At 56.5% G+C, this 13,819-nt stretch overlaps 1 protein-coding gene across 1 annotated transcript; it reads left to right on the top strand.

Annotated features, from left to right (window-relative positions):
- The first annotated feature begins 459 nt into the window (after window positions 1-459).
- Window positions 460-12,284, top strand: POLA2 (DNA polymerase alpha 2, accessory subunit). The gene is made up of 18 exons (XM_066570221.1): window positions 460-597; window positions 904-1,031; window positions 1,119-1,204; window positions 1,758-1,812; window positions 1,892-1,998; window positions 2,533-2,723; window positions 3,326-3,414; window positions 4,111-4,266; window positions 4,572-4,634; window positions 5,018-5,060; window positions 6,733-6,851; window positions 7,967-8,005; window positions 8,112-8,185; window positions 9,130-9,238; window positions 10,307-10,413; window positions 10,704-10,763; window positions 11,144-11,270; window positions 12,003-12,284. The coding sequence occupies exons 1-18, from the start codon at window positions 468-470 to the stop codon at window positions 12,282-12,284; spliced, it is 1,965 nt and encodes a 654-aa protein (XP_066426318.1). The 5' UTR covers window positions 460-467.
- The last annotated feature ends 1,535 nt before the right edge of the window (window positions 12,285-13,819 follow it).

Raw genomic sequence — 13,819 nt, 5'->3', positions numbered from 1 at the left:
GTGCGACCCCCGGGCCCGAGCAGGACCCTCCATACCCGGTTCGACCCCTCAGGCCCGGTTCCGCCCCTCAGTCCCGGTTCCGCCCCCCCATTCCCGGTTCAGCCCCTCAGGCCCGGTTCCGCCCCTCAGTCCCGGTTCCGCCCCCCCATTCCCGGTTCAGCCCCTCAGGCCCGGCCGGGTTTGGTTCCCTCAGAGCCGCCTCAGCCCCGCCCCCTCAGCGCTCTGAGGGCGCGAATTTTCCCGCCCTTTTTTTCCTCCCGCCCTTTTCCCCTCCCACCCCCGATGGGCGGTGCTTGGAGCACGCCGGTCCCGCCTCCTCACCCGCCCATCGCCCTCCCATTGGTCCCTTCTGTCTAAATTTGAATAACCACGCCTTTTACCCCTCCTTCGTCACGCCTTTTCTCCTTATACGGTGTGGCCACGCCCTTCCCCTCACGGAGCCGCGCCCGCGCTGTTCGAGCGCGGATATGGCGGAGCCGGGGATGGAGCCGGAGCTGGAGCCGGAGCGGGGCCCGGAGGCGGTGACGGCCGAGGCGGTGCTGAGGGAGCTGCGGCTCTTCGAGCTGCGCTGCGAGGGCGAGGACGTGCCCGACAAGCGTGAGGGCTCCGGGGGACGCGGCCTGTGGGGGGAGATGGAGGGGCTTGGGGAGGAGGAAGGGGTTTGGGGGTGTCAGGGGGGCTGTGAGGGGGGACTGGGGGTGTCAGAGGAGGTTTGGGGGGTCCCAGGGGAGCCCTGAGGGGTTATTTGGTTCACGGCGGCTGTTGTGGGGTCCAGGATTTTGGGACCTGCCGGGTTTGGGGGGGCACAGAGAATTGAGGGGGTGATTGGGGGAGGGAGCCAAATGTTTTTGGGGGGAATCTCGGTGGGACTTGGGAGCCCCTGAGTCCCCGTTCTCCCCTCAGTGGTGGAGCTGTGCCTGAGCCACGGGCTGGGCCCGGTGGCCTTGGCCAACGAGCTGCTGGCCTTCGTCACCAGCAAAGACCTGGACCTGCAGCTCACCCCCGAGGGCCTGGACGCCTTCGAGCACGAGGTGAGGGTCCCCAGTTCTCCCCTTCGATCCCCAAAAGGCCCCGGGATGGCCAGGAGCGCTCACCCCACGCCCGTCCTGCTGCCCCAGGTGCTGGCAAAGCGCGGCAGCCGCGGGCGGCGCGGGAGGGACGAGCGCCGGGGGCTGCTCCACGACATCCACTCGCTCCAGGAGCTGTATCCTCACATCCCAGGGGACCCTGAGGAGATCCCGAAATCCTGAGGAGATCCCGAGGAGATCCCGGGGATATCCTCACATCCCAGGAGATCCTGAGGTTATCCTGAGATCCTGAGGAGATCCCGGGGATATCCTCACATCCCAGGAGATCCTGAGGTTATCCTGAAATCCCAGGAGATCCTGAGGAGATCCTGGGGATATCCTCACATCCCAGGAGATCCTGAGGTTATCCTGAGATCCTGAGGAGATCCCGGGGATATCCTCACATCCCAGGAGATCCTGAGGAGATCCCAACATCCCAGGAGATCCTGAGCTTATCCCAAGGAGATCCCGAGGTTATCCTGAGATCCTGAGGAGATCCCGAGGAGATCCCAAAATCCTGAGGAGATCCCAAAATCCCGAGGAGATCCTGAGCAGTTCTGGGGGCTCTGGCAGAAAATGGGGGCCCTGAGCTGTCCCAGATCCCCAGGGAGAGGCTGGGAGTGGGAGGAATTCTCAGACTTTGGGTTCCACCCCAAACCAGGAGCGTTTTTAGCCCTTAACCCAGAGCAGCCTGGACGAGGAGCAGGAGGACGAGCTGCTGGACGCCTACACCACCCCGTCCAAGGTGGGAGTCACCCCAAACCCGCGGGGTTTGCCGTAAATGCACCCCACAGAGGTCACTGTGCTGTGCCTGTTCCCTGCAGGGCCCCCACAAGCGCAGCCATTCCACACCTGAGACCCCCCGGGCCAAGCGGGCGCCGTCCTCCCGCAGCCCCTCGGGGCTCTTCTCCCCCGGCAGCTTCTCCCCGAGGTCAGTGAGGGCTCCTCAGCCACCTCTTCCCCCTTCGCTTCCTGCCTTTCCCTTAAAATCCCAAATCGTTGTGGGAGTTGGATTTTGGAGCATTTCAGCTCTGTGAATTCGGGGGGGATTGTTAAATCCGCCCTGAACTTGCAATTCCAAAGCCTTTAAACCTACAAGTATTTATTTTTAAAGCCACATTAATCAACCCAAACTAAAATCCTGAATCATTGTGGGAGTTGAATTTTGGAGCATTTTAGCTCTGTAAATTCGGGGGGAATTGTTAAATTCCTCACCGAACGCTTTGCAATCCCAAAGCCGTTAAAGCCACAAACTCTAATTCTTTTTAAAGCCTCATTAACCAGCCCAAAGCCCCGAATCCCCTCTGCTCCCGGGCAATTCAGCCCTTCAGGCTGCACGGGGTGCTCAGGACAGGGGTAACGAAACGGAGCGAACCCCAAATGCCCCGAATTTCCGGGTGGGGCAGCCCCAAATCCCCTAACCCTAACCCTAGCCCCAACTCCCCGCCCTGTTCTGTGCCCTCAGCGCCGCCCCCTCCCTCAAGTACCCGAGCAGGGGCGGCCGGGGCGAGGTCGTGGCCTCGTTCGGGGCCGCGCGGGGCCCGGCCTGGGGCGGCGGCGGCGGCGGCGGCGGCGTCAGAACCTTCGGGAGCCCCGAGCGCAGCCTGAGCAAACCCTACAGGTTCATGTTCCAGAAGGCGCTGGACGTCAGGGAAGGTGGGCGGGGACACGGGGGGGACACGGGGACAGCCCGGATCCAGGGGGGTCGGGGTCAGGGGGTGTTTGGTGACGCCAGGGTCACCCCCAGCTCGAGGAGGGTCAGGGTCACTCTGGGGTCAGGGTCAGGGGGTGTTTGGTGACACCAAATAGGGCTCAGGGTCAGGGCTCAAGAGGTCTTTGGTGACACCAGGGTCACTCTGAGCTCAGGAGGGGTCAGGGGTTGTTTGGTGACCCTGGTCCCCCCCCGGTGCTGGGGGATCAGGGTCAGGGGTTGGGATCAGGGTCAGGGGTTGGGATCAGGGTCAGGGGTTGGGATCAGGGTCAGGGGTCAGGGGTTGAGGTCAGGGGTTGTTTGGTGACGCCGGGGTCACCCAGGGGTCAGGGGTTGTTTGGTGACACCAAGCAGGGGTCAGGGTTGGGGTCAGGGGTCAGGGGTTGTTTGGTGACACCAAGCAGGGCTCAGGGTTGGGGTCAGGGGTTGTTTGGTGACACCGGGGTCACCCAGGGGTCAGGGGTCAGGGGTTGTTTGGTGACACCAAACAGGGGTCAGGGTTGGGGTCAGGGGTCAGGGGTTGTTTGGTGACCCCGTGCCCCCCCAGTGCTGGCCGAGCGGGTCGAGGCGCTCGGGGAGGTTCTGCGGAGGCACCACGGCCTGGACGGCTTCAGCTGCGCCGCGCTCCCCGCTCAGGTGAGGCCCTGCGCCCTTCGGGGTGAGAGAGACCCCCCCATTTTGTACTGAACCTCCCCATTTGGGGTGAGACCCCCCCCCATTTTGTACTGAACCTCCCCATTTGGGGTGAGACCCCCCCATTTTGTACTGAACCTCCCCATTTGGGGTGAGAGAGACCCCCCCATTTTGTACTGAACCTCCCCATTTGGGGTGAGAGAGACCCCCCCATTTGTACTGAACCTCCCCATTTGGGGTGAGACCCCCCCATTTGTACTGAACCTCCCCATTTGGGGTCAATCCCCCCCATTTTGTACTGAACCTCCCCATTTGGGGTGAGACCCCCCCATTTTGTACTGAACCTCCCCATTTGGGGTGAGAGAGACCCCCCATTTTGTACTGAACCTCCCCATTTGGGGTGAATCCCCCCATTTTGTACTGAACCTCCCCATTTGGGGTGGAACCCCCTGTTCTGGTGTGAATCTTCCCTGCTTTGTGTTAAATCCTCTCCTTTTGGTTTAAACCTCTCTGATTTGGGGGGAATCCCCCCCATTTTGGGTTAATCCCTGCGTTAAAGGCCCCATTTTGTGTTAATCCCCCCTATTTTGGGTAAAAATCCCCATTTTGTGTTAATCTCCCCCATTTTGGGGTTAAACCCCCCATTTTCTGTGCCCCCCACCCCATTTTGGGGTGAATTGGCCCCGTTTGGGTCCGCAGGAGCCGCTGACGGTGCTGGGCCAGATCGGCTGTGATGGGAACGGGAAGCTGAACCCCAAATCCGTGCTGCTGCTGGGGGACAGGGAGCACTCGGGGGGGGCCCAGGTGCCCCTGGACCTCTCGGAGCTTCCGGAATATTCCCTGTTCCCAGGGCAGGTCAGAATGGGGGCATCCCCCTTGTGCCCCCCAATTCCTGCCCCTTGTCCCCAATTCCTGCCCCTTGTCCCCAATTCCTGCCCCTTTTCCCAATTCCTGCCCCTTTCCCCCCAATTCCTGCCCCTTTTCCCCCAATTCCTGCCCCTTTCCCCCAATTTCTGCCCCTTGTCCCCGAATTCCTGCCCCTTTCCCCCCAATTCCTGCCCCTTTTCCCAATTCCTGCCCCTTTCCCCCCAATTCCCGCCCCTTTTCCCTTATTCCCACCCTTTTTCCCAATTTCCGCCCTTTTTCCCCCAATCCCTCAGGTGGTGGCTCTGGAAGGCACCAACACCACGGGCAGGAGGATGGTGGTGACCAAACTCTACGAGGTGACCCCAGATTGGGGGAGATTTGGGGAGGAATTGGGGCATTTGGGGTGGATTTGGGGCGGATTTGGGGTGGATTTGGGGAATTTGGGGTGGAATTGGGGGAAATGGGGTGGAATTGGAGCATTTTGGGGTGGATTTGGAGCATTTGGGGTGGAATTGGAGCATTTGGGGTGGAATTGGAGCATTTGGGGTGGAATTGGGGGGTTTGGGGTGGATTTGGGGCATTTGGGGTGGAATTGGAGGAATTGGGGCATTTTGGGTTGGATTTGGGGTGGAATTGGGGAATTTGGGGTGGAATTGGGGGATTTGGGGTGGATTTGGGGTGGAATCGGGGCATTTTGGGGTGGATTTGGAGCATTTTTAGCCATCCCTGCCTTTCCCAGGGGGTCCCTCTGCCCTTCCACACCCCCACGGAGCCCATGGCGGGTGAGCTCCACTTTCTGTCCTCATTTCTGCCCCCAAATCCCCTTTTTTACCCCCAAAGTTCCCTTTGGATTCCATCTCCCCCTTTTTCTCCCTTTCTGTCCCCAAACTCCTTTATTGTCCCCAAATCCCCTTTTCCCCTTCCCAAACCCCATTTTCCCCCAAACCCCCATTTTCCCAAAACCCCCGTTTTTCCCAACCCCCATTATTTCCCCCAACCCCTATTTCTCCCCAAACTCCTCATTTTCCCCCCAATCCCCATTTTCCCCCCAAACCCCATTTTCCCCCAATCCCCATTTTCCCCCAATCCCCATTTTCCCCAAACCTCCATTTTCCCCAAACCCCCATTTTATTCCCCAAACCCCATTTTCCCCCACAATCCCCATTTTCCCCAAACCCCCATTATTTCCCCAAACTCCCCATTATTTCCCCAAACCCCATTATTCCCCAATCCCCATTATTTTCCCAAACCCCATTATTTCCCAAACTCCCCATTATTCCCCCATTATTCCCCCGTCATTCCCCCATCGTTTCCCCCATTATTCCCCCATTGTTCCCCATTAATCCCCCATTAATCCCCCATCATTCCCCCATTAATCCCCCATCATTCCCCCATTATTCCCCATTAATCCCCCATCATTCCCCCATTAATCCCCCATTATTCCCCATCATTCCCCCATTATTCCCCATCATTCCCCCATTAATCCCCCATTATTCCCCATTAATCCCCCATTATTCCCCATCATTCCCCCATTAATCCCCCATTATTCCCCATTAATCCCCCATCATTCCCCCATTATTCCCCCATTATTTCCCCATTAATCCCCCATTATTTCCCCCATTAATCCCCCATTATTCCCCCATCATTTCCCCCATTATTCCCCCATCATTTCCCCCATTATTCCCCCATCATTTCCCCCATTATTCCCCCATTATTCCCCATCATTCCCCCATCATTCCCCCATCATTCCCCATCATTCCCCCATCATTCCCCATCATTCCCCCATTATTCCCCCATTATTCCCCCATTATTCCCCCATTATTCCCCCATTAATCCCCCATTATTTCCCCCATTATTCCCCATCATTCCCCCATCATTCCCCCATTATTCCCCCATTATTCCCCATCATTCCCCATCATTCCCCCATTATTCCCCCATCATTCCCCATCATTCCCCCATCATTCCCCCATCATTCCCCCATCATTCCCCCATCATTCCCCATCATTCCCCATCATTCCCCCATTATTCCCCCATTAATCCCCCATTATTTCCCCCATCATTCCCCATCATTCCCCCATTATTCCCCCATCATTCCCCCATTAATCCCCCATTATTTCCCCCATCATTCCCCATTAATCCCCCATCATTCCCCCATTATTTCCCCCATTATTCCCCCATCATTCCCCCATTATTCCCCCATTATTCCCCCATTAATCCCCCCTCATTCCCCCATTATCCCCCATTATTCCCCCATCATTCCCCCATCATTCCCCCATTATTTCCCCCATCATTCCCCCATTATTCCCCCATTATTTCCCCCATTATTCCCCATCATTCCCCATCATTCCCCCATTATTCCCCCATTATTCCCCCATCATTCCCCATCATTCCCCCATCATTCCCCCATTATTTCCCCCATTATTCCCCATCATTCCCCATCATTCCCGTTCCCAGCCCCGCGCTCGGTGCTCGTTGCCTGCGGCCCCTTCACGCCCTCGGACAGCGCCGCCTTCGAGCCCCTCCGGGACCTCCTGGACGTGGTGGCGCGGGACCGGCCCGACCTCTGCATCCTGGTGGGGAATTCGTTCATTAATTAACACCTCATTAGCGGCGCGGTTTAATTAACGAACGCCTCATTCATTAGCTGCGAGTTTTAATGAACGGCGCCATCATCACCCCGAGCCCGCGGCCTCCAAACGCTGGGGAGGCTCCAAACCCCCGGAATTCACATTAAAATCCCATTGCTGACCCCAAACCCCTCATTGTTCACCCAAAAGTGCCCAAACCCCTCATTTTTCACCCAAGAGTGCCCAAATCTCTCATTTTTCACCCAAAAATGCCCCAAACCCCTCATTGTTCACCCAAAAGTGCCCAAATCTCTCATTGTTCACCCAAAAGTGCCCAAATCTCTCATTTTTCACCCAAAAGTGCCCAAATCTCTCATTTTTCACCTAAAAGTGCCCAAATCTCTCATTGTTCACCCAAAAGTGCCCAAATCTCTCATTTTTCACCCAGAAGTGCCCAAATCACTCATTGTTCACCCAAAAGTGCCCAAATCTCTCATTTTTCACCCTAAAAGTGCCCAAAACTCTCATTTTTTCACCCTAAAAGTGCCCCAAACCTCTCATTTTTCACCCACAACCCCCAAAATCCTCATTTCTCAGCCCAAAGTGCCAGAAAATCTCAATTTGAAGAGCAAACCCTGCCCTTGGAGTCAAATCCCTGTTCCCTCTCTGGGCACAAAGCACCAATTTCAGCAATTTCCCCTTTTTGGGCTCATTTTGCCTTGAAATTTTGGGGGTTTGGGGTGAAATTTGGGTTCATTGATGAATGAATTATTAAAATGATATATTTTATAATATATAATTATTAAAATTATATATTTTATAGTTATTTTAAATTCTATTTTTGGGGTGATTTTTTTTGCCGATTTTCTCAATTTTTTGGGGGGTTTGGGCTGAAATTTGGGTTCATTGATGAATGAATTATTAAAGTTATCTATTTTATAATATATAATTATTAAAATTATATGCTTATTTCAAATCATATTTTTGGGGTGATTTTTTTGCCGATTTTCTCAATTCTTTGGGGGGTGTGGGCTAAACTTTGGGGTTCATTAACGAGAATTATCAAAAATTGTATTTTTTGGGGGGCTGATTTTTTGCCGATTTTCTCCGTTTTCCCCCAGTTTGGGCCCTTCCTGGACGCCAAGCACGAGCAGGTGGAGGTGAGGAGGGGCCCCCCAAAATCCCCCCAGTGCCCGCGGCTCCGGGGAGCCCCAAATCCCAGAATCCCTGGGATTGTGCAAATCCCGGGGTTCTGCCCCATTTCAGGGCTGCCAGCTCCTGAGCCCCTTCCCGGACGTGCTCAGGCTCTGCCTCAGGACCATCGTCGAGGGCACCCGCAGGTGGGGACGGGACCACCCCCAGTTCACAGTCCCCAATTCCCCACCCCAAATTCACAATCCCAAATTCACAATCCCCCAATTCCCCATCCCAATTCACAGTCCCCAATTCCCCACCCCAAATTCCCCACCCCAAATTCACAATCCCCCAATTCCCCATCCCAATTCACAATCCCCAATTTCCCATCCCCAAATTCACAATCCCCAATTCCCCATCCCAAATTCCCCACCCCAAATTCACAATCCCCCAATTCCCCATCCCAAATTCCCCACCCCAAATTCCCCATCCCAAATTCACAATCCCCAAATTCCCCATCCCAAATTCCCCATCCCAAATTCACAATCCCCAAATTCCCCATCCCAAATTCACAATCCCCAAATTCCCCATCCCAAATTCACAATCCCCAAATTCCCCATCCCAAATTCACAATCCCCCAATTCCCCATCCCAAATTCCCCACCCCAAATTCCCCATCCCAAATTCCCCATCCCCAAATTCCCCACCCCCAATTCCCCATCCCAAATTCCCCACCCCAAATTCACAATCCCCAAATTCCCCATCCCAAATTCCCCACCCCCAATTCCCCATCCCAAATTCCCCACCCCAAATTCACAATCCCCAATTCACAATCCCTCAATTCCCCATTCCCAAATTCCCCACCCCAAATTCCCCAGCCCCGGGGGGGGTTTGTCCCAAAATCGCCACTTTCCACCCCAAAATCGCCACTTTCCACCCCAAAATCGCCACTTCTCACCCCAAAACTCTCTCATTTTTCCTCCCCAGTCCCATTTTTCCCTCTTTTCCCCAGTGCTGGTGCTGGTGCCCTCACTCTGGGGCTCACTGAACCAGCCCCAAATTCCCCATTCCCATGGGATTTTTTTTCCCAAAATCGCCATTTTTCACCCCAAACCTCTCTCATTCCCCATTTTCCCCGTTTTTCTCTCCAGCTCTGGCTCCCAGCTGGTCCTGGTGCCGTCTCTCCGCGACGTCTCCCACCCCCCCGTGTACCCTCAGCCGCCCTTCTCCCTCTCGGACCTGCCCAAGGAGGACAGAGCGGTACCGGCCCCAAAATTCGCGGTTTTCACCCCAAAACGTCCCCGAGCCCCTCGGGCCGGGATTTGGGCTGAAATTCCCCTTTTCTCTGCGGGGCCGCAGAGGATTTGGGATCGTGGGGGTTCCAGGGCTCCCGGCGCCCCTCCCAGCCCTTTTTGGGTTCCAATCCCTGCGTTCGATGATTTCCGTCCCTTCTGAGAGGTTCCTGCGCCGGCCCCAGCTCGGCCCTGGGGGTCTGGGGAACGTTTTGGGCATTTAAGGAAAACTCGATGGGATTGGGGCGGTTTTGGGGTGAATTAGGGCCAATTTGGGGCATTCCGGGGGGGTTTGGGGCATTCCAGGGGGGTTTTGGGGCATTTTAGGAGGATTTGGGGCATCCTGGGGCTCACAGGGCTGTCCGTGTGTCCATCCCGTGTCCATATGTCCATGTGTCCATCCCGTGTGTCCATCCCCTGTCCGTGTGTCCGTCCCGTGTCCGTGTGTCCATCCCGTGTCCATCCCATCTGTGTGTCCATCCCATGTGTCCGTCTGTCCATCCCATGTGTCCGTGTGTCCGTCCCCTGTCCGTGTGTCCATCCCGTGTCCATCCCATGTGTCCGTGTGTCCGTGTGTCCATCCCGTGTGTCCGTCTGTCCGTCCCCTGTCCGTTTGTCCGTCCCGTGTCCGTGTGTCCGTGTGTCCGTGTGTCCGTCCCGTGTCCGTCTGTCCGTCCCGTGTCCGTCTGTCCGTCTGTCCATCCCGTGTCCGTCCCGTGTCCGTGTGTCCGTCCCATGTGTCCGTGTGTCCGTCCCGTGTCCGTGTGTCCGTGTGTCCATCCCATGTGTCCGTGTGTCCGTGTGTCCGTGTGTCCATCCCATGTGTCCGTCTGTCCATCCCATGTGTCCGTGTGTCCATCCCATGTGTCCGTGTGTCCGTCCCGTGTCCGTGTGTCCGTGTGTCCATCCCGTGTCCGTGTGTCCGTCCCGTGTCCGTGTGTCCATCCCATGTGTCCGTCCCCTGTCCGTGTGTCCGTCCCGTGTCCGTGTGTCCATCCCATGTGTCCGTCTGTCCGTCCCGTGTCCGTGTGTCCAGCGCGTGCTCCTGGTGCCCGATCCCTGCACCCTGGACATCGACGGCGTCGTCCTGGGCCTCACCTCCACCGACCTCCTGCTGCACCTGGGGGCCGAGGAGATCTGCAGGTGCCTCTTCCTCCTTTTGACCTTTTTCCCTTTTTTTCGCCTTTTCCCCCCATTTTTTAACCTTTTCCCCTCTCTGTTCCCTTTCCTCCCCTTTCTTTCATCTCCCCCCCCTTTTTCAACATTTTCCTCTTTTTCTTTACCCTTTTTCTCCTCTCCCTTTTCTCTCCTCCCTTTCCCCCCAAATCCCCTCTTTCTCCCCATTTTCCTCTCCCATTTTCCCCTTTTTTTCCCACCCATTTTTTCCCGTTTCCTCCCTTTTTTCACCCATTTCTCTCCCGTTCCTCCCGCAGCTCCCCCGGGGTCTCCGATCGCTTCACGCGGATCCTGCGGCACGTCCTGACCCAGCGCAGGTGAGAACCCCCAAAATCGGCTTTTTCTGCCCCAAAACCCCTCCTTCCTCCCCAAAATCCCCTCCTTCCTCCCCAAAATCCCTCCTTCCTCCCCAAAAAACGGCTTTTTCTGCCCAAAACTCCTCCTTCCTTCTCAAAACCCCCTCTTTCCTCCCCCAAAATCCCCATTTTTCCCTCCCAAAATCCCCATTTCTCACCCCAAATCCCATTTTTCCTCCCCAAATTCCATTTTCCCCCCCAAAATCCCCGTTTCTCACCCCAAATCCCCGTTTCTCACCCCAAATCCCCGTTTCTCAGCCCAAATCCCCATCTCTCACCCCAAATCCCTGTTTCTCACCCCAAATCCCCGTTTCTCACCCCAAATCCCCGTTTCTCCCCAGTTTTTACCCCCTGTACCCGCCCTCTGAGGAGATCAACGTGGATTTCGAGGCTCTGGGGGCGTTCGCGGCGCTGCCGGTGACCCCGGACGTGCTGGTGACGCCCTCGGAGCTGCGCTTCTTCATCAAGGTGGGACCCTGGGACCCCCTGGGACCCCCCAGAGACCCCAGAGAGACCCCAGAGAGACCCCAGAGACCCCCGGGATCCCCTGGGACCCCCCAGAGACCCCTGGGACCCTCCTGGGACCCCTGAGAGACCCCCGGGACCCCCTTGGGACCCCTGAGAGACCCCAGAGACCCCCAAGAGACCCCTGAGAGACCCCTGGGACCCCCGAGAGACCCCAGAGAGACCCCTGGGACCCCCAAGAGACCCCCCAGGATCCCCTGAGAGACCCCTGGGACCCCCCCTGGGACCCCCCAGGACCCCCAAGAGACCCCTGGGACCCTCCTGGGACCCCTGAGAGACCCCTGGGACCCCCTTGGGACCCTCCTGGGACTCCCCCGGGGTGAATTTCAGCAGGAAAAGCCCCAGGAAGGGCCGGGAGTGGGGATGGGGGCGCACAAATCCCCCGGGCTTGGTGGGTGTTGGGGTCTGGAAGGGCCGGAGGATCCCAAATCCCCTGGACCTGGGGGCCGGAGGGGCTGGGGGTCCCAGTTCCTTTGCATTCATGGATGTTTTACTCCCCCTGCTGTCCCCACCCCTGCTCCCTGTCCCCATCCCTGTCTCTGTCCCCATCCTTGCCCCCTGTCCTCTTGTCCCTCATCCCTGTCCCCATCCCCTTTTCCGCGTCCCTGTCCCTTTTCCCTGTCCCTCTGTCCCTCTGTCCCTGTCCCCCTGTCCCTCTGTCCCTCTGTCCCTCAGGACGTCCTGGGCTGTGTCTGCATCAACCCCGGGCGATTGACCAAGGGCCAGGCCGGGGGCACCTACGGGCGGCTGCTGCTGCGGAGGGACGGACACGGGGACGGACACGGGGACAGACACGGGGACGGACAGGGGGACGGACACGGGGACGGACACGGGGACGGACAGGGGGACGGACACAGGGATGGACACAGGGACGGACAGGGGGACAACCCCAGGGACATTCCCGGGGCCGCCCCCCGGCGCAGCCCCTGCGTGGCCGCCCAGGTCGTGAGGATCTGAGCCCCAGCTCTGCCCCTCCCCACGCGGGGCTGCAGAACCGGGGAGAAACGCCTGGAATTGGGGAGAAATTCCTGGAATTGGGGAGAAACTCCTGGAATTGGGGAGAAATTCCTGGAATTGGGGAGAAACGCCTGGAATTGGGGAGAAACTCCTGGAATTGGGGAGAAACGCCTGGAATTGGGGAGAAACTCCTGGAATTGGGGCTGAAATTCCTGGAATTGGGGAGAAACTCCTGGAATTGGGGAGAAACTCCTGGAATTGGGGAGAAATTCCTGGAATTGGGGAGAAACGCCTGGAATTGGGGAGAAACTCCTGGAATTGGGGCTGAAATTCCTGGAATTGGGGAGAAACTCCTGGAATTGGGGAGAAATTCCTGGAATTGGGGAGAAACGCCTGGAATTGGGGAGAAACTCCTGGAATTGGGGCTGAAATTCCTGGAATTGGGGAGAAACTCCTGGAATTGGGGAGAAATTCCTGGAATTGGGGAGAAATTCCTGGAATTGTGGAGAAACTCCTGGAATTTGGGTTAAAACTCCTGGAATTCCTGTTCAAGCTCCTGGAATTCTGGTTAACTCCTGGAATTGGGGAGAAACTCCTGGAATTTCGGTTCAAGCTCCTGGAATTGTGGTTAAAGCCCCCCAGAATGGCCCTGCCTGTGGAGGATTCCCCCAGGAGAATTCAGGATTCAGGAATTTGGGAAGGGGAATCCGGGCGTGGGATCCTCCCTGTCCTGGGGTCACCCCCCACCTTTGGTGGCCTCATTAGGGGGCTTGGAGTTTAATTAATCCAAACCCAATTAATTAATTAGGGGTTCCTGGTGCTGCTGCTGCTTCCCAGGGAAAACCAAACCAGCTGCAGGTCTGGCTTTGACCCTTTGCCCAAACTTTCTGCCCCAAATTTATGATGATGAAGGTGAAAATTAATTAAAGTTTCTGCCTGTGCCCGTGTCGTTTCCTGAGGGAAAGGGCAAATCCAGGGGGAGGATTTTGGGGTAAAACCTGGGAAAATTGGGGCTGGGGAGGGGGATTACACTCATGACTGGTGTGTGGCTGGGATTTTCCCCAAAATCTCCTTTTTCTCCCCAAATATCCCCACGGAGCAGTTGGGAAGTGCTGAGGTCACCTCCCAGCTCCTCCCCTGCTCTTTGCCCAATTCCAGCATTTCTCACCCCAAATCAAATACAATTTTTCCGACATCCATAAAATCTTATTTTCCTCCCATTTCCAGCTTGATTTCCTTTTTTTTTTTTTTCTTTACAAATGGAGCAGAATCCAAATTTCCTCCCAGTTTTCCCCTTGGGTTCTCCCCCCCAGCCTCAGTTTCCCTTGGAAAAACTCAGATTTTGGTTAAAACAGCAGCGGGAAGAGCCAGAGGAGGAGGAAGAATTTGGGAATTTCGACTCTTCCACCCCACAGAGCCCCCACCGTTCAATCCCATCCCAAATTCAGGATTTAATTTGGGAATTCCCGAGGGTTTTGGGGCAGGGACCCGATCCCCCTGGGATCTTTCCAGGTTTATTTTCGGGGGGACTCCAA

Source organism: Molothrus aeneus, unplaced genomic scaffold, assembly GCF_037042795.1.
Source record: "Molothrus aeneus isolate 106 unplaced genomic scaffold, BPBGC_Maene_1.0 scaffold_30, whole genome shotgun sequence".
NCBI classification, from domain to species: Eukaryota; Metazoa; Chordata; class Aves; order Passeriformes; family Icteridae; genus Molothrus; species Molothrus aeneus.
This window is presented reverse-complemented; position numbering and strand designations above follow the sequence as displayed.